The sequence below is a fragment of the Perissodus microlepis genome, chromosome 11, assembly GCF_051167445.1.
Source record: "Perissodus microlepis isolate ML-2025 ecotype Zambia chromosome 11, ASM5116744v1, whole genome shotgun sequence".
In the NCBI taxonomy this organism is placed as follows: Eukaryota; Metazoa; Chordata; class Actinopteri; order Cichliformes; family Cichlidae; genus Perissodus; species Perissodus microlepis.
The window spans coordinates 17,481,075-17,504,142 of NC_140471.1; the positions used below are offsets into that span (position 1 = coordinate 17,481,075).

At 39.2% G+C, this 23,068-nt stretch overlaps 3 protein-coding genes across 3 annotated transcripts; 1 reads left to right on the top strand and 2 right to left on the bottom strand.

Annotated features, from left to right (window-relative positions):
• The first annotated feature begins 4,474 nt into the window (after window positions 1–4,474).
• On the top strand, window positions 4,475–6,124 carry LOC146377485 (uncharacterized). The gene is made up of 3 exons (XM_084944538.1): window positions 4,475–4,737; window positions 4,989–5,271; window positions 5,507–6,124. Exons 1-3 carry the CDS (start codon window positions 4,475–4,477, stop codon window positions 6,122–6,124), a joined length of 1,164 nt encoding a protein of 387 aa, XP_084800664.1.
• Window positions 6,125–10,545: 4,421 nt separating this feature from the next.
• Window positions 10,546–11,610, bottom strand: LOC146377486 (chemerin-like receptor 1). The gene has a single exon (XM_084944642.1). It carries the CDS (start codon window positions 11,605–11,607, stop codon window positions 10,546–10,548), a length of 1,062 nt encoding a protein of 353 aa, XP_084800768.1. The 5' UTR covers window positions 11,608–11,610.
• An 8,784-nt stretch (window positions 11,611–20,394) lies between these two features.
• LOC146377487 (uncharacterized) lies at window positions 20,395–22,888 on the bottom strand. The gene is made up of 3 exons (XM_084942607.1): window positions 22,030–22,888; window positions 21,827–21,944; window positions 20,395–21,695 (listed from the first exon to the last, which is right to left on the bottom strand). The coding sequence occupies exons 1-3, from the start codon at window positions 22,075–22,077 to the stop codon at window positions 21,412–21,414; spliced, it is 450 nt and encodes a 149-aa protein (XP_084798733.1). The 5' UTR covers window positions 22,078–22,888; the 3' UTR covers window positions 20,395–21,411.
• Window positions 22,889–23,068: the final 180 nt, after the last annotated feature.

Below are 23,068 nucleotides of genomic sequence, written 5' to 3' on the forward strand. Positions count from 1 at the left end.
ATCACTTACAGATAAGTGGGGAGCAGTGTTGGTCAAGTTACTTGAAAAAAGTAATCAGTAACTAATTATTGATTACTTCCCCCCAAAAGTAATCCCGTTACTTTACTGATTACTTATTTCCATGAGTAATTAGTTACTTAGTTACTTTTTAAAAACTTGATTTACAACCTGAATAGGTGATGAAGCGATAGATATTTCACCCCAGTTCTACTTTTTCTGCATAATCAATCATATAAAATGTAATCAAATGGAAAAGACTCTTTTTAAAATTTATTTTATTAGTTTTAATCTAAATAAATAAAATCAAAGACTAGCGGTCCTGTTGCTCTATTTTCACCTGTATAGCAGGAGTGGGGTAGGCGTAGGTTTGCCATGGTGCAGGTGTGCCGCAGGGGTCAGTGGAAGAATCCGCGAGTTTATCTGTGAATTTCCCATTACGTGGTAGCGTACTCGGTGCTTGCTCGGAAGTTAAGGGTTTTTTCTCTGTAAAAATAAGTTTTCTTCCCACGCAGCGGACACTAATGTTTTTGTCACTTTTTATGGAATCAAACCCAAAGTAAGGTCAGTATGTCCACGCTTTAAGCGCTGCACGCTCATACTCTCTCCCGCACTTGATATATTATCCATTCTTGATTTGCACACAGCTGTTGCCACCAACGTCGCACTCGCTTACGTCATTGTCATGAGACACTCACAAAAGAATCACGGGTTTAGTAACGCAGTAATGCAGCGTGCTTACGGGAAAGTAACGGTAATCTAATGACCTTTTTTGCAATAGTAATCCCTTACTTTACTTGTTACTTGAAAAAAGTAATCGGAATGCGTTACTGTAATGGGCAGTAACGCGTTAATCTCTGGTGGGGACCAAGGACAGGAATCCAGGATACACACACACACACACAGATATATATGCAGTGACATGTAAAACAATAACATACAGTAAAACATATACATATTCATTCCTTGTGTTTTTCTTTATATTTGCTTTGAAGAAAAAAGAAACATTTATGTCACAATAAAAACCTAAAAAAACCCAAAACCTTTAACCCTTTACAGTTTTTCTCAGTCGCTTTGGTGCGTTCCTCAGAACACCATTAACATTTGCACAGCAGTTAGTGCATTTCCCAAAACAATTAGTGCAAACTGCAAAACCTAGTGGATAGCCTGCAAAAGCACGTCACATGCACAGAATTGATTATCCATACCTCAAAAGCAAGTATCCATGTCAATGAAACTGTCAGTGCCATCAAAATGAAAAGTCTTGACACCATCTTTATGAACAAGATAGTCAAATGGCATTGTCATGTTTCCACTATGACAGTTTATAATTTCAGTGTTTCCCATTGCAAAAACAATTGGTGACACCTGAAAATGCTGACGACAGCACTATGGCCTACCTGTACAGCCATCTGAAATGTGCAGTAAAGTCACTGTAGATGTTATGGGAGTCTTGGGAGTAACTGAGACACTGAATACGTACGTTTCACATTTCCATTGTGTAGAAGTGTTTGTAATCCTACAGAATTGTGCAAAAGAAAAATATGCTACAGTCACTTGTTCACTGTAGAATACATGTAAACATAAAATCACCCATTTGGTAGAGCTGTGCACTAATGTCAACAATAAACAGCACATGTAACAGTACAGTAAATCATTCTGGCACATCCAGACGTTCCTGTCTGTCTGGCCACATATTTTCATCTACATCACAACAGATGTTATCCCTCGCAATGCAGCGAGGAAAGTATCTCCTGGAGTGGCGAATCCATCCTCTGCAGGACCCTGCTGTGATGTCGTCACATGCTGCATCCATGGCTGCTAGCAGGGCCATTTGCTCATGTGGATGCCGGTCATAAACTTTCCACCTCCAGGCAGAGAAAAACTCCTCTATTGGATTAAGGAATGGGGAATATGGAGGGAGATATTCAACCAGAAGTCTGTCATGTGCTGCAAACCACTCTCTGACCTGATGGGAGTGGTGAAAACGGACATTATCCCAGACAACAACATACTTGCTGAGTTGGCCTCCACCTCTCTCATTCTCAGGGACTAGGTCCCTGTAAAGAGTGTCTAAAAATGTCAGGAGATGTTGGGTATTGTATGGACCAAGAAGGGGGATATGGGTGAGGACGCCGTTGTCTGAGATGGCTGCACACATGGTAATATTCCCTCCGCGCTGACCAGGGACTTCAGTGGTTGCCCTCTGTCCAATGCGATTTCTTCCACGCCTTCTGCCTTTGGCCAGATTGAAACCTGCCTCATCAACATATATGAATGTGTGCAGTGTTTCCCTGGCTTCCAGCTCCAGTACACGCTTTAGAGAGAGACAGAAATGCAATGTCACAATATGCCTGTGTACAGTAACAAACAGTAATGCATGCATTTGGTAAAACACATTGTAGAGTATGTGCTGTGGAATTGCAAGTGTACTGCATGAAACTACGAAGTACTGTAAAACAGTTTGCAGTGCAGAACATAGAAGACCAGCTTTACCTGCACATACTGGTGACGGATCTCCTTCACCCTGTCACTGTTTCGTTCAAATGGCACCTTATACAATTGCTTCATGTGGATTTCATTTTTCTTGAGTACTCTGTCAATTGTTGAAATTGAAACAGATTCAATATTGCCAAATACCGTGTGATTCTCTATGACAGCGCTTTGTATTTCTCTCAGCTTTATTGCATTGTTTGCAATGACCATTGCACAAATGGCTTCTTCTTGCTGTGGGGTAAAAAGGGGCCCTCTTCCGCCTCCGCGAGGTTGTCTTACAATCCTATGTGGTGCAGAGTGAACTTTTTGTGAAATTGCAAATACAGTACAGTAACATGTGATGTGTCTGAGATGGCACAGTACAGTACAGTGTATTACTGTTTGCATACCTGTTTTCCCTACGGAATGTTTGGATGATTGAACTGACAGTAGTTCTTCCAATATTGGGTTGCACCCTTCGACCAGCCTCCTCCATGGTGAGGCCGTGATTGACAACATGGTCCACAATTGTAGCCCTTATTTCATTAGGAATCCGCCTATATCTGCCTCTTCTCCCTCTTCCCCTTCCCCTTCCTCCCCGCATCCTCACCCCTCTTCCACGGTGCTGACCTTCCATTTTGTGTCACAGAAGTGTAGAAATGGTACACACTAGCTCCTGCGCAGTTTATATATGCTTGCCAATTGGGGATTCACAGGATTCATCCATAATTGACAGTGAACAAGTTGTTTGTCATTGGTTACAACTAAACTTTCACACGCCTCCTCATGAGTGACAGCTGTGATTCACCTGAGATCAATTGTTCAATTTCGGAGACATTTCCAGGAAAAATGATACAGAAAGGTATAGGATTTGCTTGACAGATGGCCAATATTTGGCATGTGATAACTAGTTCAACAATTTTGTGTGTGATGACTCAAGCAATGGATGTATGACTATTAGTTTTATTGGGAACGACTATTCAGCATCCATAGGTATGATTACTTTTGACTGACATGACATAAGCAAATGGAAATGTCAGAAAGCAGCAGGGAAATGTATGGAAGCAACTGATTCATGTCCAAAATCATTTGCAGTTTGTTCAGAGAGAGGAGAAATTGCTACTATGATGTGCACAAATGACTGAGTGTTGTGGAGGTTGAACTAATAGTTATGAGAATTTCAATTCTGATCTGAGAAACGCACCAAAGCGACTGAGAAAAACTGTAAAAAAATTCTGAAGTAGCTCCAGTTTGAAATTGAGCTGCAATGACAATGATCTCAAACACACTGACATTGCAGTAAAAGCATACCTGTGTTTTGTGATGCAAATATATGGTCACAAATATAATTTGTTTTACCAGGTAGTTGGTGAAGAGGTCTTCCTTACTTTAGTATTACAGTTTTTCTCGATTGGTTTGGCTCATTTCTTGAAACCGAGATGACATTCCCAAAATAACATGGACAAATCTCCAAACCACCTTGCAATTGTTCACAACAGAATGTCATTTTTCATTGGTTTTATCAAATTGCAAATGCTTTAGTACATGTCTCAAGTGACTCTGTGCTTCTTTTCAAATGATTATGTACAAGTAGCTACAGTTAGCACAATGAGCCCACATTTAGCACATTTTCCAAATAAATAGATCTTGGCGATCTAAACTGATTAGTTGATTTTTCAGTGAAATGGTTACTCACTCCAAAACATATCAGCATGGTTTCATTGTGTAAGTCATCATATGCACAATTGTCTGTTCAACTGTCAAAATTAGTCAAAGATATAATACCATGAAAGAATATCGTGGAACATTTGATAAAGTTATGACAGTACTTGACAATCAATCAGGTGAAATTAGAACTAACGAAGGAGCAGTTTCCCACATCTCAGATGACCAATCAAACAGGTTGTTTAGATACCTGACAGGTGTTGTCTATGATTATGACTTCTGCCAAAAGTATATAGACAGAGCTTGGCCCGGGGCCAGTTTCATTTGCAGTGTGAACATGGAAGCACCTCGCCAAGTACAACAGCAACTTCCTGCTCGAGGAAGAAGAAGAGGAGGAGGAGTGAGAATGCGTGGAGGAATAGGGGGAAGAGGCCGAGGAGCACGGAGGCACCATGATGTCCCAGATGAAATCCGGGCCACCCTTATTGACCACGTTATAAACCATCGCCTCACAATGGCAGAGGCAGGTCGCCGAGTGCAGCCTAATGTGCCTCGGTCTACAGTCTCCTCCATCATCCAAACCTTTCGCAGGGAAAACAGGTACAGAACTATGCTATTGAACTATTCAGTGTTGGTGTGTGTGTAGGCCTAGAGTACTGTAATATCTTCATGTGATGTTATATGATACTATAAAAATGACAAAGAAAAAAAAATGGAGAAAATACTGTGAATAGTATTCCAGTCACTGTGCAGTGCATCACACTTTTAGTACCATAAAACAGCAGTACAATTACATTGGTAACTCATTTTGTAACAAATTTACAGTGTTGACCTTTGACTTGTATGTCTAGGATTGGACAACAGCCTCAAGTGGGTGGCAGAAGAAAACTTCTAAATGAACAACAAGAACGAGAAATATGCAACATGGTCATTGCAAATAATGCCATCACACTGAGACAGATTTGTAATGCAATCCTGCTAGACAATGTAATGTTCCAAAATATAAACTCTATCAGCATCTCCACAATAGACCGGGTATTGAAGAAACATCAGATGACCATGAAACAGATTTACAGGGTACCATTTGAGAGAAACTCTGACAGAGTGAAAGGGCTGCGGTACCAGTATGTGCATGTAAGTCAACTACTGGTTGTCTATCATTGTAACACTATTACAGTAAGACATGGTTACCACTGTTTTTTTGTTTTGCGTTATCCTTTTTACCTTCAGAATCCAGCTTTGTGTGACTAGAGCATTTTGCCTAGAAATTGTCTTCAGTTTTCCACTCCCTGTTTTTACAGTACTTTAGATCTTCCCTGCAGTATCTGTCTCTACTTGACTGATTAGATATATTTCTATTCTATTGTAGAGAATAATGGCATTAGAAGGCAACGAAACCCCTCACATCCTAGTGTTCGTTGATGAAGCTGGCTTCAACCTGGCCAAAGGTCGAAGGCGTGGCCGTAACATCATTGGCCACCGAGCCACTGTGGATGTCCCAGGCCAGCGAGGAGCAAATATAACAATGTGTGCCGCTATATCAGAAAGAGGTGTGGCCACACACATTCCCAGTTTAGGGCCCTACAATACACAAAAGCTCCTCAATTTTTTGGACCACCTTTATACTGATCTGATCCCAGAAAATGAGAGAGGTGAAGAAGGACCTCAGCTACCACATTATGTCATTGTGTGGGATAATGTGAACTTCCACTGCGGCCCACGCATCAGAACCTGGTTCACCACCCATCCCCGGATGCTAATGGAGTTTCTTCCACCTTACTCTCCTTTCCTAAATCCAATTGAGGATTTTTTTTCAGCTTGGAGGTGGAGGGTGTATGAGCATCAGGCTCAAGACCAGAGGGCCCTGCTGCATGCAATGGATGCTGCATGTGAGGACATCACAGGGGATCAATGTAGGGGATGGTTGAGACATTCACGCCGTTTCTTCCCTCGCTGCATCGCAAGAGAAAATATCCGATGTGGATGAGAATTTATGGCCTGACAGAGAGCAGCGCGTCGATGGCCAAGGGGATGAGGATGGTGGCCAGGAAAGAGAGGGTGACAATGGTGACCACTGAAAATATTACTGTACTATAGTTCTGAAACTTTATTTACAGTATGGTAGGCTAGAGGTTTTTTTGTTTTTTTTGTTTTTTGTTTGTGTTTATAACTGTTCACATTTACAGAATCCTGTATATGTTTTCTTTTCACAGTATGTTCTCTAATGTTAACATTTCTTTGTACGAATAAAAATGTTTACAGTTTCCTTGAGTATGAGTGGTTTATTGGAGGCTGATTTTACTGTAAAATCTTTTAGTTTTATTCATAGTGGTATTCTGTTGCTAGACCTGTGCCTCAGTGACAAAACGTCTAAGCATTTTGACTTGCAGTGCTTAAACAATGCCGAAGGTATAATGCATTTTGGGGGCATTGACTATTTATATGAGAAGGATATTTAGTTTTGACACATGGATAAACTCTTTTGGGAGAGATATGAGCTTTTGCAGGGGATCCATGGTGTTGTGCTAAACCATCCAGGTTATTTTGACAAAAGCACTAAATGAATGCACATGTGCCAAGGCAATTGAGAAGGATCTGTGCTATTATGACTGTACTGACCTTTTATATGGGAAAGGAATCTGCTTTTGAAGCATGGACGAAGAGTTTGGGGAAAGATATTTGATTTTGCTAGTGAGCTATAATGTTGGGCAGGACTGTAAGACTGTTTGGCCAAATGACCTTATGGTTTTGAGAATGTCATCTCGGTTTCAAGAAATGAGCCAAACCAATCGAGAAAAACTGTAAAAAGAATTTTACATGGGTTTATGGAAATGTAATTGTGCAGCTTTGCCACAAGGGGGAACTAAAGCTGGGTATGGTAGGCTGCTGACCTACCATTCCCTGACAACAGATGAGAAAGAGCCTGCAGACAGAATTATCTAATCCAAATGCAATTCTAAAGATTGAAAACCTTTGTATGTGTATCTTAAGATATATAGAAAAGGATTCAAAGCAAACTGATCAGAGTGTTAATGATACTACTCGGAAACTTTTTTGTAAAGGACTCTGTGAGATAACGCAGTTATTTTGTATATTTATAGACAGAAAACAAAGTAACCACGTGGGTTAACAGTGTGATTTGATGTTGTGGTTTTTGTTACGAGAAAATTGTGGAGAAAAAGATAAAAGAATGTGTACATGAGCATAAAGGATAAATACGGAAATTCTGTTTAACAAAATGAAATAAAGGAAGCAGAACTCATATCTCCCGTATCTACCTTTTGTATATAAATCAGAGCCACCTGAAGGCTTGTTACAGTTTTCCTCTTTAAACTGCTGCCCTTTAACACTGAAGCATTCATATAAAACAGCTCCCTCTGCTGGTATATGTAATGTGTTTTCTGTGATTTTAATGATTTCTCATCAAATGAGTTGTAGAACTAGCTGTTACGTTCCCCTAAAAGGGTCCAGGCGATTAGGGAAAGTAACAAAAAGTGTCCAGGTCGGAAAAAGGAGACAGAGAGGCAAAATGATTAAATGAAAGAGTTTTATTAAAGTTTCTATTAATAACTCAACTAAAAGAGATGGACAAGCCACTATCACCATTTAAAGAAACAAAACAAAACTCAAGCGTCGGTCAGTAAACTGAAAAGTAAGTCAGAAAAGGGTTAGTAACCAAACACACTCCTCTCCACCAAGCAGGAGCAAACAATCACAAGAGTCAGCTCACTAGCTGCAACCACCAAACACTCACACAGCTCACTAGGTAAAACCCCTCACATGGCACTCTGGCACCAGAGCTCACTCACCTTTCTCTGCCCTTAAATACCTTTAATTGCTGATGTGAGTCAGCTGTACAAAAGAAAAAGGTGGCACCTAAGGCAGGAGAGATGGTAGGACATGCTCACATAGGCAACTTCAGGAGGAGGCCTATTGAAATTCCTCTTGAAAAATTCATATTAGGAATAGGATTTTGTTTAGTTGACTCATGTGTGATTAAGATGGGAGCTGTAGCTCTGTATCCATATATATCTATATCCATCCATAGGCAAAAATTGTTTATTAATGTGTGACAAACGATACTACCAATGAAGCACCATCAGAACTAATGAAGCATCACTCTCATGTTTTGCAGGTGGGACGCAGATAGACTCAAAGGCAGGCTGACATAGACCGAATAAAAGAGACCAGGGAAACAAAGTCCATTCCGTGAAACAGCAAAGTAACCAGCAAGTTCCCAATAAAGGAGTAAGGGGGGGACAAGGAAGACCGCTGGAAAGAAAACACAGTTATATGCCAACAGTAAGGGGATAATCGGTGGGGGTGGGGGGCTGAACTGAATACCAGAAGGCACAAAAACTATCAAAATGAAACAGGAAGAAGACAAGAAACACAGAGACAACACAGAGTTCTGAAATTAGGAAGGTGAAAATAGGAGAGACAGGATAAACTTACAATTAATGAACAACCTTTGGACCAGAGATGGACCGATCCAATATTACGTATCGGTATCGGTCCGATACTGACCTAAATTACTGGATCGGATATCAGAGAGAAATAAAAAAATTTATCAGATCCATTAAATATCACAAAAGCACCTCAGAAAACTTGCGACATGGCGTAACTCAGCTCACAACCTTAGCACGTGGGAGCTGTATGCGTCACGCGAGTGCAAGACCTGTCGGTGGTTTGGTTGAGCATTTGAATCCTCACTACCAAACCAGCATTTCATCTCCGAGGAAGTTATCCCAGAGAGAAGTAAAGCAAGTGTTTACGTTCATCTCTGAATGTTTCTAAAGCATTCCCACGTTAAGCTTAACAACCGATATATGGAGCGACTGCCTCTTCTCTCCCCCTCCCTCTCCTGCTGCTACTTCAATCATGAAACTGATAAATGATCAGCTGATTGGGTCCCGTCTCTTGTTTGTTTTTGATCAACTTTGCGCCAGAACGAGGAAACCAGCTGCTAAACAACAGCAGCACGTTTAAGCTTGATAAGCTGTTGTTAGAATTTATTGACAGCTGGTAACTGTGCAGGGGCAGGTCTAGCAAAGTTTTGCCAGGGGGGCAGGTAGGGCATTAACAGGGAAGGGGGGGGGGGTTCACCATGAAAAATGAAGTGGAGATTGTCTCAGGGACTGAGACAATCTCATTTAAAATATCTAGCTTTTAATAAATAATTATCTGAATCTTACACCCAAAGTTTTAATCTCTTGTAAAATGTATAGAAGTCCATTACTGTATATAGTAACTATTAAGTCTAATATACTCTAGTAAGCTATAGTACTTTTTCCTTTAGGACAGTACCATCTGTGCAGTCTGTAGTTCTGTTGAAGAAAGATGTTGAATCTATTTAATTATTGTGGAAAAATAATTGATTTCTGTGAATTTTCTTTTACACGTGCATTAAATTAAAGTTGATTACGTCGATTAACGCATCACGAAGCGGAGGGTGGGGGTTGGTTCCCTATTTTTTTTGGTGGCAATCCTATTAGTTAGGTTGCTTAATATTTCTGCTAAGTACTGTTTAAAATACCAGAATAGGGGGGATCGTGTAGGTTACGTTTATTAGATTGATCAGTATTGCTGAACTATAAAATAGTTTTTGCATACAGGCATAACAGAATAGCTTTAGTGTTTTTTTTTTTTTACTTGAGTATGAACTTATACAAAATGCAGCAAGATATTTTATTGATTAAAAAATACACTATATTGGATTCATATAGGTATCGGCAGATATCCAAATTTATAATATCGGTATCGATATCGGACACAAAAAAGGGGTATCGTGCCATCTCTACTTTGGACACAGAGAAAACTAGGTTCTAAAATAAGTAAAACTAAGAAAACATAAACACAAAACTGAGACAACCAGAAAGAAAACAATCCATTTCCACAATTTGTAAATAAAAGTACAAAACCCAAAATAAATAAACACAAATACAAAAATTATTGCGAAAATAAAAACTTGGGCAAAAGATACAGGGACTGAGACAATCGCAGGTAGTATAGATGGATATATTAAGTTGCTCCTGTTTGTCACTTTTTATGTGTTTCTCACTTGTTTTTGGTACATATGGAGAATACTGTGCATAATAGGCATTGCATTATTTGTTTTTTGATTAAGAATGTTAAGAAGGTACACTAAAATATTTTAGCATTCCAAAGTGTTTCAAATGCCCCCAGAAATGTTAACTTGCTGTACAATATCACAGTAATAATATATAATATAGTTAAAAAAGAGAATGCTTTTGATCAACATTCCTAAAATTAATTAATTAATATTATTAAATCTTAAGAGATTAACTCTATAATTTGAGAGGATCCATGAATTTAAAGAAAAGGTAATTTGTTAGACACAGTTAAAGTCACTATGTACAGTACAATGTATTTATCTCTTTAATCGCATTACAACTGTGTGTCAGACTCTGACTTCTTATTGTTCTGAGTGGTTGCATTTGTATAGATATAAGAGCGAGGAACTTCTTCCTGGAAGGCAGTCTCCAAGATGTTGTGGATAGATTTGTGGACTTGATTCTTAAAATCCTGGCCCATGAACACATACAGCAGTGGATTCAGGCAGCTGTTGAGAAAGGCCATACTGGTGGCTATTGGTAACCCAATTATGGTGATATCATCTAATATCTCACTTGAATATTCTGGCATGTGATTTGCCATCTCAATTAGAGCCATGATGTGAAAGGGAGCCCAGCACAGAAATAAAGTGATGATAATGGCAGCGATGATCTTAAAGGGGCGACTTGACTGATTGGCCAGTGTGCGGTTTCTTTTGAGACGATGGATTATAACAGCATAACAGGAGACAATGACAGTAAAGGGCACAACAAATCCCAGTAGGAAACGCGTGATAATCATAGCCTGATGAGTCTCATTATATGTGTCCTCGTCACCAGAAAGAGCAAAGTTGTTGAAGCAGTTGATGATATCCTTATTGTGGTACGATGGTCCGACGTCCCTGAAGATGAAGTATGGAGCACTGAGAATCAAAGCCACCACCCAAACACACAGACTCACATAGGATGCTCTGCGTACATTTCGGTGGTTCTGAGCCCAGACGGGCCACACCACAGACACACATCTGTCCACACTGATCACCACCAGAATGTAGACACTGGCAAACATGTTCAGAAAGCTGATGGTGGTGTTCAGCTTGCACGTGAACTTGCCAAAAGGCCAGTGGAAATCCAAAGCTGTGTAAGTCACACTCAGGGGCAAAAATGCAGTGAAGAGGAAGTCAGCCACAGCAAGATTGAGGAACCAAACTGTGTTAACAGTTTTCTTTATCTTGAATCCGGTCACCCAGATAACCACTCCATTCCCGAGCACACCGAGGACAAAAGCCAGGGAGTACACAACGATAGACATGGTGTTCAGAGAATGTCTCAACTCAGCATACTGGTAAACAGGTGCAGCGGTTGTGTTGAATTGATGAAAAGATCTAGTGGTCATCTCTATCACTGCCTTGGGACCTGCAGTGGTATCACAAAAAAAAATATATATATATATAAATGCATTATGTAAAATTCATCTTTCATTTTTTTCTTTCTGTTATAACTAATTGCATTGAATGATACTCAGTTATTTTTTAAATTGCTACTTAATGTCTAGTTAGTTGTAAACAAATCTTAAACACTAACTGCTTCATTTAAACACTGACTGCATTTAGCAGTGAAGGGTCACTTGTAAGTCAGATAGCTCAGGTATAATCAAGGCTATGAAAGCAGCACATATGAAAAAAATTGTAGTTGGCTGTTGTGGTATAGATTATTTCTTGATAGAAGAGCACGAACAGTGACTAATTCATTTACAGATTTAGAAAATGAATTAGTTCTAGACTTCAGTAGTAATGAGTTAAGTAAAAGGAAGAATTAAAGAGTGAAGATAATACATTTACGAGACTATATAAAAAACAACAGCAAAGTTATCACAAAGATAATTTTTAATATATAAAAATGAAAACTACTGTACACTCCACACAGAATGTCATTTTTTTGTCTTGGTTGAAAAATTATATATTATTTCATGTACATTGTGTGCATAATAAATGTTGTATTTATATATCATATGTGTATATTTGCTGATTATATGTTATATCAAGGAAGACTTTCTGATTTTTAAACGACTACTTGGCATAGTGGCAAGGCAAGGCAAGTTTATTTATATAGCACAATTCAACAACAAGGTGATTCAAAGTGCTTTACAGACACATTAAAAAACAAAAACAAAAAAAAAGCATGATTTAAAATGGGGAAAAAAAGGAACAGTAGATAAAATCAGTAGTTAAAATGTAAGTTTTGAAGTTTAAGCTTAAAAGTAAAACAGTGTGGATTTGGTGCTTTATTCAAATGCACAGGCAGCCAGTGTAAAGACCTCTGAGCTGAGCTGATATAGTCCACTTTTTTGGTCTTAGTGAGGACTCGAGCAGCAGTTCCGAATGAGCTGTAGTGTCTGACTGATTTTTTAGGTAGACCTGTAAAGATGCTGTTACAGTAATCAAGCCTACTAAAGATGGCAGGTAGTGTTTTTTTATGACATATATACACTGGGATAGCATATTCAATGGTGTCACTATGTTAAGTATTTGACTAATAAGCTCAAGTTGTGTTTGACCTATATACACAGGTTAACTGTTGTCTACATTTATATCATATGTTAACTCTTGATGCACAGCCGTTGTTTTGCAGACTAATAATTCACATAAAGAGGTAGTTTAGATAGTTTTATGTTTGCTTTTGATAGGTTCATGACTTATACTTCTAAAAAGAGGACGATTTGTTGTTACTTTATTATTCCTATTAACATATACGAAATAAAACATTCAGTCAATCAAAACTAAGGGACATTGCCAGGATACAATTATAACTGAAAGTCACTAATGACGCTATCAGTCTGTGAGAGGTGTAGGAAAATGAGGTCATGGACATTTTGTATTTCTTTGTCTGCCATGATGTATCACTCATGAAGCAGCATCTATAACTTTGTCAGTTTTGTTGCTTTGTGTTGACTGACAACCATGAGAAGTCAGCGCTCAGTTAGCTAAAAGAATTAAGAATCATTGGGTGACTTTTTAAATAAAGATTAATTAGTGTCACCCTCTGTACTTTAACGTGAATATGTGCAAAATATGGCATTTGTAGGCAGTTACATACGTCATATTTTTAACACTATTGTTGGGTGATAAGGTGAGGTTTCAGACAGATTCAGAAGAAGCTGAGCAATTTGATTTCAATAAGTCAAAAACCTTGTTGCCTATCCATTATGTCTGACAGAGTGAAACCAAAAATTTTTTTTATTATTGACAATTTTACAGCAGCAAAATAATAAATATTATTTACCTTTAGTAAAGCTCTGTTGTTGGTTGTTGATGAATCCACTCCAGAAGAGTCACTGATCAAACTGTGACACCTTGATTATATATAAACCCATTCTGAGAAAAAGAAAACCTGCTAAATTTGGCTTTCAGAAAAAGTCTGAAACCAAAATGAGATCATCTGTATTTTCCAGTGGCTACCGTAGTGGTTTTCTGTCAGCATCCTGTTTTGTAATCTAAATGAAGTCTCTTTATTAGCTGTGAAAGACGGCTGTAGTGAAACAAGTTTGAAAAAACACCTTGTGTGTCTTCAAAAAGTAACATGTGACTAAAACATCAACAGCATCAAGGTTGGATTCTTGTGGAAACATAATGTGAGGATTGAAGCTAAACTTTAAAAAAAAAAAAAAAAAGATTTATTGAGAGAAACCTTTGCAAACAGATCAAAACCAGATTTGGACAAATGTGAAGGATTTCCCGTAATAATGTCAGTTTGCTTTTCTTTTTAATGCAACATTTCTAAAATACTCTATGATCTCACAGGATGACGTTCATCCTACATACTCTGCTTCACCAGAATTGGCTTTCACAACCACAGTTACTTTTAACATAATATTTAAGCCTGTGAGTTCTGAGCCATCATTGTTGAGGAATCTAACCCTACGCGAAGTTTTGCTTTTTCTAAATTGTTGCGTTGTCAGCAAAGAATGTAACGATTCCTACTAACATGCATCAAAAATGACATTTTCTCCAAAACATAAAGGTAATGGTTAGGGTTTAGGGTCATCGCCGATGCTGACTCATATATCTTTATATCTCTAAAGCAAAACATAATGTGGTGGCGCGAATCAGGGACCGTAGACACTGGCAAACATGTTCAGAAAGCTGATGGTGGTGTTCAGCTTTCACATGAAGTTGCTAAAAGGCCAGAGGAAACCTGAAGCTACGTATGTCACACTCAGGGGAAGAAATGCTACAAAGATGAAGTCAGCCACAGCAAGGTTGAGGAACCAAACTGTTAACAGTTTTCTTCATCTTGAACTGGGTCACCCAGATAACCACTCCATTCCTGAGCACACCACAGATAAAGGACAGGGAATAGAGTATGAGAGACATTGTGTTGTGTATCAGCCCAATATCATTGCCAAATATCAGGTGCAGTTGCAGTTGCAGTTGTACCGATTAGATCAAAGGAGTCGTTGGTCGTCTCCATCACTGTCTTAAGAATGACATAAAGAAACAACAAAATTAAATCATTTTGTAATGTCTGTTTTTCAAAGCTCTTCTTTCAGATGTGCATGCACACTATCAGTGAAAAGTTTGGACACACCTTCTCATTTAAAAGTTTTTCTTTATTTTTGTACTTTCTACATTGTAGATACATAGTGGGGACATCAATTACATGATGCAAGATATATGGAATTATGTAGCAAAGACAAAATGGATAAATAACTTTAAATATGTCGTATTTTTTAGATTCCTGAAAGTAGCCACCCTTTGTTGACAGCGCTGCAGTGTGATTGTGCCATTGTCTTAAGGTCATTGCCTTGTTGAAAAATAAATGATAGTCCAACTAAACGCAAACCAGATGTCATTGCAGAATGCTGTGGTAGCCATGCTGGTTCAGTGTACCTTTAATTTTGAATAAATCCATAAGATGAGCGGGTGAATTTTAAGACTGAAGTTGTTGAACAAGCTTATTTGACTGAAAAGAAACAAGATCCCTTTTTTAATTGTTAGAGATAATCTTTTATCAAACACTCAGATATAATGAAATAACACTCAGACACTTCAGCAGTTTAACGTGCACGGGTGAGAGCTCAACGGAGACTCACACCCTGCAGCTCTCTGCCTTTATTTATACACAGCATGAAGCATACAAAAAAGGAAATACTATGCTTATCTAGTCAAGCATGCAGGTGTGACTTCTCAAAACGTTGTGTTCTCTACAAGGTCGTTTCTTACTCTTGGGTGGCGGTTTCCTGTTGCTGACAGATAATATGACGGCACACAGTTTCCGTTATAGAGCAGAGAGCCAGCGGTTAACTATGCAGCTGGTTGAGTACAAACAGCTGCAGAGAGCCAGCGGTTAACTATGCAGCTGGTTGAGTACAAACAGAAATATAAACACTCTTAGCTGATTATTATATGAATAATAAAACCTTTAAAAGCAAAAATCCTTTGACATTAATCCACTAGGACAAAGAGTATTATCGAAACTAAAATTGTATAATGAAATACTAAAATAATCAAATTAAATAATCAATAATGAAAAGATTTTTTGACAGAAAAGCACTGAGATTTAAGACATGCAGAATGTAAGCTGATCGATTCACACAAGGCAAGCAAGAAAATCGTTTGACTTGAGCAATGATGTCAGCTCTGAGTTTTACCATGTGAGAAAGTGGAAATAATGTAAAGAATAGACAAGCAGGCATACAGCAAGACAGGTGAATAGAATTTCTCTTTATTGAACTTAACCATAAGCTTGATTTTGGTGTTTTGTTTTTGACGTTGCAGATAGATGGACGAAATCAGTCACAGTCTTAAAAACGAAACATACATTGACCAAACGGTTTATAGAAGCTACAAATATGCCAGGAACCTTACTGTGAATTACTTTAAGTCACTATCCTATCAATTGGGCCACCCTACTTAATTGTAATAATGCCAGTGACAACATATTCCAGAAATCAATGGCCAGGCCTGAGGCTTGGGGACGCCATGGGGACGCCATGAGCAGCTGCACTGTGGATTTTGAGCTGATATGTCCCCAGCTTCTCACAGGTAGACTGCAAAATGTGCGCAGCGACAAAGACTGTTGAGCAGATAGTCCAGTTCATATGCACACTTGAAAAAACTTCCTTTTTCAAAGTTCTGCACAATAAAATACCAACGTCACTGAAATAAAAAAGAACCATATATAATGCAAATGTTCTTTGAAACCTATTTAACACACTGTACTCCTTTTAAATGGAACTTCAAATTTTTTCTAAATATTATAAGCGTTATTAATTACATTTTAACATATATTATGGAACTCACTTTAACCACCAAAGAATTAAGAGAAGTTGTAATTCTGACAGCTATAATTTGAAATATGCTACAAAGTCATTGCCCTTACAAAAGCAACACTTTCTGTTAAACACAGTGGTTTAACTTATATAATCTTAATAAATAAGCCTATGTTATTATTTTGATCAGAGTTATGTCAGCATGATTTCACAATTCTCCAAGATCAAAACAGGAAATTATCAAAGAAAGATTACATAACTTTAGTAAAGCTCTGTTGTTGGTGTGGATGAAGCCACTTTTGAAGAATCCTGAAACAAAATATGAAAGGTTAATATAAGTCAAGCTAAACTGTATAAAAACAAAAAACAAAAGGAAAGGTGAAATAAGAGAGCAAAATAAGAGTCAATGTACCCATCACAAGCTAAAATTAAAAAAAATAAATAAATAAATAAATAAATAAAAAAAGCAGAATTTTACTGCAAGCAGAAGAGAGGGGAACAGTGTGGGGCTGCTAACATCCTGTTTTAGGACTAGGGATGGGTATCGTTTAGGTTTTATCCGATACCGGTGCCAAACAGGTACTTTTGAAACAGTGCTGGTGCTTAAACGGTGCTCAAACCGGTGCTTAAAGAATGGAGAACACAAAATTGGTCCAAAAACCTCTCATGTTCAGCTGTTTTTTTGTAAAAAGATAACAATGTTAGCCTTTTCTGCAGCTATGGGGCATATATAGTATCATTCTTGGCTGGAAGCAGTGCTTAAACAATGGAAAAAACACAAACTTTGTCCAAAAACCTCTCATGTTTAACTGTTTTCCACTTTTTCTTTGGTCATTTTAGCCTTTTTGGCCAGGGTGAAGGGAGTATCTGCCATCAAACAAGAAGACAGCCGCATGTAGCTATGATGATGTTTGCTAGTTCACCTTACGTGCATTAATGTAATAACGTGGTTAGCCTACTCAACGTAAATTAGACATGAACAACATTTAGCTACTCACGCAGAGAAGAACGGCTGCTGCTGCCATCATCATCCGTCATAATTTCTGCTACACTGGCAGGGCTAGGGGCCAGGACTCTACTCTTCGGTTTTTGGGGGATGTTGCAAACTCCGGGTCCGATAACAGGCAACCCACCCGCAGTAGATGTGCTCGGTGTGAGGTCTCGCAGCAAGCTATCAAATACGGTGCATTTCTCGGCTTTTAAAAAAAACGCTATGCGTCGCCAGGTGTTTCATCGGATTTGAGGTGTTACCTCCTTTGCACAGTATCACAGTATCAGCTTAAAGCACTTGTTGCAGGCTGCTGAGTTTGCATCTTTTGCTGTGAAGTACAGCCAGACTTTTGACCGCTTCGCCTTGGGCATTTTTAATCTGTAGCTCTGCTCTAAAAGAACGTACGTACCTGGACCTGCCTACTATCCTCGGAAACGTAAAATGATTGGCTAGAATCTAAAGTGTATCACAGCTCAGGAAAAAAAAAAGCACCGAAATAAAGCACCGAAATGTGCGCTGCTTTTCCGTCTGGTTACTACCGTTTATGTCAGAACCGGTGCCATGATGGCACCGGATACCGGATACCCATCCCTATTTAGGACAAAATCAATTTGAGGAAACCCACAACCAATAAGACATAATAGCATAGAGTAGAACATACCATTTAGCTTGTTCCATCTGTTCCTGATGTTTCTGCTATGAAGAGCATCCACATCAGATTTTAACTGACCAAAGATATTTCTCTGCCATCTAAAGCTTACTTGTGAGCTTTATTTTGATGTCCCTGAACTAAATTCACATCAGTTTAGATTTTACTAAATCATTAGTAAATTTAAAGAAGTTTGTCTGACTAGTGCAATGTAAAGACTATGATATACATGTAGGTTAAAACTGCTGGGTTAGTTTTAACCTTATTTTTAATCTTAATACAACTTTAATGTCATAGTATTTAGTGGATGAAGAAAATGAATGCGTGGATGGACAGTTTCCTATGTCAGACCAAAGCTAAACCCTTAGCAGTTTCCTCCTGTCCAAAGTGAAAGACCCAGGATGTTATGGCATGCCATCTCCAATACCAGAGAACCTCGGGGCTGTGTCCTGAGTCAGTTTCCCTTTTCCCTCCACACTAATGACTTGATCAGCCCTTCAACAATCACAGAATAGCTGATGTAGATGAAATGACCATAGTTGCACTGTTTAATCTGTTTAATGACAATAACTTAGTCACAGCCTAAACACACCTGAAGGTAATAGTTAGCTAAATGAAAACCAGCATTTCAATAAGGAGAGATGTAGAAAGAATGAACATGGTTTATTGATTAACAGAAATTAGAGGTGTTTGGCGGTTAGACTCCGATAGCCCCTCTCGATGGAATGGAACCTCAGCTGTGAAAGGGATTAGAGGGCGCCGAAGAAAGAAAGAAAGCGCGGCAGTTCTGGCCTGCACGTTAGGAGTAATGCATAGCACTGAGAGGCATAGCAAGCATAAGCACCAAGAAGAGTGAGAAACTGGGAAAGTCTGAATGGATCTCGAACAAGACTAAAGGCGAGTCTGCTGGATTGGAGCATCAGCATGAATGTTGGGCTTGGTGGCCACCTTCCAGTGCCATTCGATCAGAAGATGTCAAGGCCAGGAGAGAAGTAGAGCTTGGGTTAAGGCACAGCGCTGCAGATGGCCAAGGGAGCAGAGAGCTGTGGAGGCTGAAAGATGCAGAAAGGAAATAAGAGCTTCAATGGTGTGGGGCCGCTGATGGCAGACAGAACAGAATACCTGCAGAAGGCTGAAATTGCAAGTGCAAGAGCCCAGCTTAGACTCAGGGCTGCTGATGGCATAGAGAGAGATAAGAAATCATGCACAGGCTTAAAATGTAACCCCACAGGTCCAAATGACTCCACAAAATCTCGCTCATGAACATTGATAAGCTAACAGGCAGTGAGTTATCCCTCTCCAGGGAAAGTTATTCCAAAGAGAATCTGCACAAACAAAGACAACGGGTAAGTATTCTTTCAAGTACAAGGTGAACAAGCAAGCATGCGAAGGAGCCAGGCTTCACTAACTGCATGTAGTACAATGATTCAGCAAAGACTGAAGATCAGTGCTTCTAAACAAGGACATCAGAGAGAGAAACACAATCACAACACATGCAGTGGCATGGACAAGTACAAATGTGTTGAATTGATTCTAACATTTACACTCCTAATGCCTGGAAATGTTAAATTAGCCAAAAGAGTGGTCATACAAGACAGATCTCATTGTAACATGCATTTGTATAATATACATCACCAAATTAGTCTGAAATGTTCTCTTTGAGTAAAAAAACTGTTCTAGATAGCATACTTCATTTGCCAAACAGCGGCACTTCTTGCTCTTTTTTCCTGTCATTCACTAAAGACTCACAGCTTGCAGCAGATGAATTGGAGGAACTGGAATTTGATGGGAAATGAACACACACTTATCACATTACTTTTCCATTTCTGGTGTTTTCTTTTTCCTCCTGCTGTCTTTACTGTTGGTGAAGCTGAGTCATTGAGATGAGTATCCAGGGAGTGTTTGTTATCTTAAAATAAATTATTTAAAAAGCAAAAATGTATTTAATATGAAGGCAATATGAGCAGAGAGTACAAGCATGTTGAGGGACTGGCCGTGTTAGTTCAGTGAGAGAGTTATTTGTAAAGAAAACAATTTTCACTAGCAGTCAAAACCAATGTATCCACTTAGGTCTACATTTTTATTTTATTAAATATGAACAAAATTATAGCAGAAGTGCTGCCATGAGAGAGACAGTACCATTTTGTTTATTTGGTAGTTCAATGAAAGGTTTCAGTTGTCATAGGCTGGGTAAGTGGCTGCTTTTTTCCTTGTTTTCACTCACAGTCCCACCTTTTGGGCAAGGCTCTCATCAAGGCAGCTGGTAGGCTCACCTGACGGCAATCCAGGGATTACCAGCCAGCAGTATTTAAGGCCAGCGGCTTCATTTGGTCTCCACCGGTTTGTCTGCTAACCACCGTTACTACAGGTCCCTCTTGTTCATGCATTCTATGCTTTTTGTGTCTCATCTTGATTCTTTCCGTGTAACATAAACCAAGCAGCCAGGAACACACAGGTATAAATGTAAACTTCAAAAAATGGGTTTTATTATATCCCAAAAAGGACAAGATGATTATAAAAATTCAAAATGACAAAAATAAACTTTTTTTAAGAACCAAGTGGGCCCATAAAAGAGGTTAACTTAACAAAACTACTCAAAAGTTACTTAACAAAACATAACACAACAAACTGACCTGCCCAAATGAGAAACAGCTCCAGTTATATAGCAAATGAATAAACCATTATATACACCAAAGGTGAAAACTAGAGAGATAACAGCTAACCATCATTCAAGAAGAACCCCATTCCCCCTACATGATCACAATAGATGGTCCAGTCCATTTGATTGGCTTCTGCATTTAAACCAGCTCCACCCTCAGCCTCCTCTTTCAGCCAAACCAGGAAGGACTGGAGCGGAGGCCAGGTAACTCAGAAAGAACAGAAATATAATTAATATAACATATACCCATATAAAATACCAAACAATGCAAAACAGAGTCTATGCCACCATTTGAACTATAGCTTAGTGCTGTCATGCATTACAGGTTAACTCAAAATTAGTGATGGGCAGATGAAGCTTCATGAAGCACTGAAGCTTTTCATCCAATTGGTTCACCCCAGCACAAAGCGTCTTGAAGCTTCATTTGCTCTAGTAGGACACCTACTGGATGTAAAAATATTAGTTGGCATGAATTTGAAGAGTGTGGCCTTTTGCACACAGCCTGTAAATGTCATCAACAAAAGGAGTGTGTAAAACATGTATATTGTAGTGATGGCAGTATACTGTGTATATTTATACTGGCAGTATGGAAAATGATCATTTGGAAATGCTTAAAATGGAAGTGATCATTTACTGTGAGGTGAGGTGTGGTTGGGGTGTGGACAGTGGTTGTGCTTTTGTAACGTTGAGGTATGGACAGCTGCACACTGAGGCTTTGAGCCTCAGTCCTGCCCACATTTTATTCTGTAAAAACGAAATTTTCACTGCTTTTATGACCTTTTTAGGGGGGAGAACATAGGTAGGATTTAATGATTTAACAAATCTTTTAAATCCTTTGTCCTCCACAATGCTAAATGGCTGGTAGTCCTCAATCACCATGCTAACCAGGTCTTCATCAATTTGAGATTGTTCTCCTGAGGAAAGACAATAAAGACAAAGCACAAATATAAATATCACACACGTAACTTATTACAGTTGTATAATATTGTTATATCATTTAGTAACATTACTGCATGCTATATTATCATGGCATTTGATGGCTCACCTGGTCTTGCTCCACAATCGGTGTTCCCCTTATTCTCATGCAAAGCTCTGTAGTGCCTAAGCATGGATGAGGTGTTGTTGTTATATCCCAGCTCCCTGGCACATAGCAAACACTTCACCTTGTACAAAAGTAAAGCCGCTTAACATAAATTGTATTGCACCATCAGTATTATGAAAATACATCTTCTGTAGAAATTTACATACCTTGTTGGGAGGAATAAAATCAAAATGTTCCCACACAGGGGAGGACATCCTCCTCTTCTTAGCTGGCTCTATTCTCTTCTGACTTTCTCTCCTCACTCTCCTAAACCTCCAAACTCTCTCCAAACTGTCTCCACTAATCGCAACTCTCCATCACCCACATCTTGAATGAAGTCTGAGGGGTTTATATCGCTGTCATAGCTCGCGGCAAAGTTCGAACCACTTCATGAACCAGTCACGTGGTACAGCCGGGCAGCGAGGCTTCGGACGTCATCATTTTCAGCTCCTCCCATAAATGCGCATCGCGGAAACGCCCCCTCCATTACTCGACACAAGCTTTGAAGCCTCGATACAGAACGTCACATCACTACTTTAGAGCATAATGTAAAAATAAGACAAAAAGATCAAATGAATATTACCCAAGTATTTCAATTGTGTGGTTGCATGCAGCCATCACACTGTGCCTCCAGTGTCGCTACGGATCAGTCATACTCGACATTCGCCGTAAGCCTTTCTGATCTGAGCACTGGCCTTTCTGGATATTTGAATTCTGGACACACATTCAGTTTCACTCCACTCACCTGCCTGCCCTCTCACCTCTCTCACCTTGGACCGTCGGACATTCTCAGGTCAATCTTTCAGCTTCCCCCACAGCTGTCAATGATGCTCACCCAGACACCTGCAGCTCTCCGCCTGCCTATAAAAAGACCTACAACTGTGTGACCTGTTTTCCTCCCTCCTGTGAATATTTTAGGCATTTGAGTTCTGTCCTGCACATACATTTCCCTGTGAGACTTGTAAATAAAATCTATGTTTTGCCTCTCAGTCTGTTCGTGTCTGCTTCTGTCTCTTTGGGTCCACGTTCTGCATGCTGGGAACTCAAGAAGGGATTACCCTAGAACTCAGGTAAGTAAGGAACACAAGAAGCAACTAAACTGGACCAGGTCACTACTCTAAAAGGCAGATAATCTATCAGATAATCTAGAGGAGTGTCAGTTTTGGCCGGCGGTCATAGGTTCTGTCCAATAATATGACGCGAGAC

What these genes read in the sequence shown, in the direction of transcription:
- LOC146377485 (XM_084944538.1), top strand. Translation starts at nt 4,475, where the DNA reads ATGGAAGCACCTCGCCAAGTACAACAGCAACTTCCTGCTCGAGGAAGA. An exon ending in ACCTTTCGCAGGGAAAACAG is followed by an intron (nt 4,738 to 4,988) that starts GTACAGAACTAT and finishes TTGTATGTCTAG; the next exon opens with GATTGGACAACAGCCTCAAG. An exon ending in TGCGGTACCAGTATGTGCAT is followed by an intron (nt 5,272 to 5,506) that starts GTAAGTCAACTA and finishes ATTCTATTGTAG; the next exon opens with AGAATAATGGCATTAGAAGG.
- LOC146377487 (XM_084942607.1), bottom strand. Translation starts at nt 22,077, where the DNA reads ATGTCCTCCCCTGTGTGGGAACATTTTGATTTTATTCCTCCCAACAAG. An exon ending in ATTTTATTCCTCCCAACAAG is followed by an intron (nt 21,945 to 22,029) that starts GTATGTAAATTT and finishes CTTTTGTACAAG; the next exon opens with GTGAAGTGTTTGCTATGTGC. An exon ending in CGATTGTGGAGCAAGACCAG is followed by an intron (nt 21,696 to 21,826) that starts GTGAGCCATCAA and finishes GTCTTTCCTCAG; the next exon opens with GAGAACAATCTCAAATTGAT.
- LOC146377486 (XM_084944642.1), bottom strand. Translation starts at nt 11,607, where the DNA reads ATGACCACTAGATCTTTTCATCAATTCAACACAACCGCTGCACCTGTT.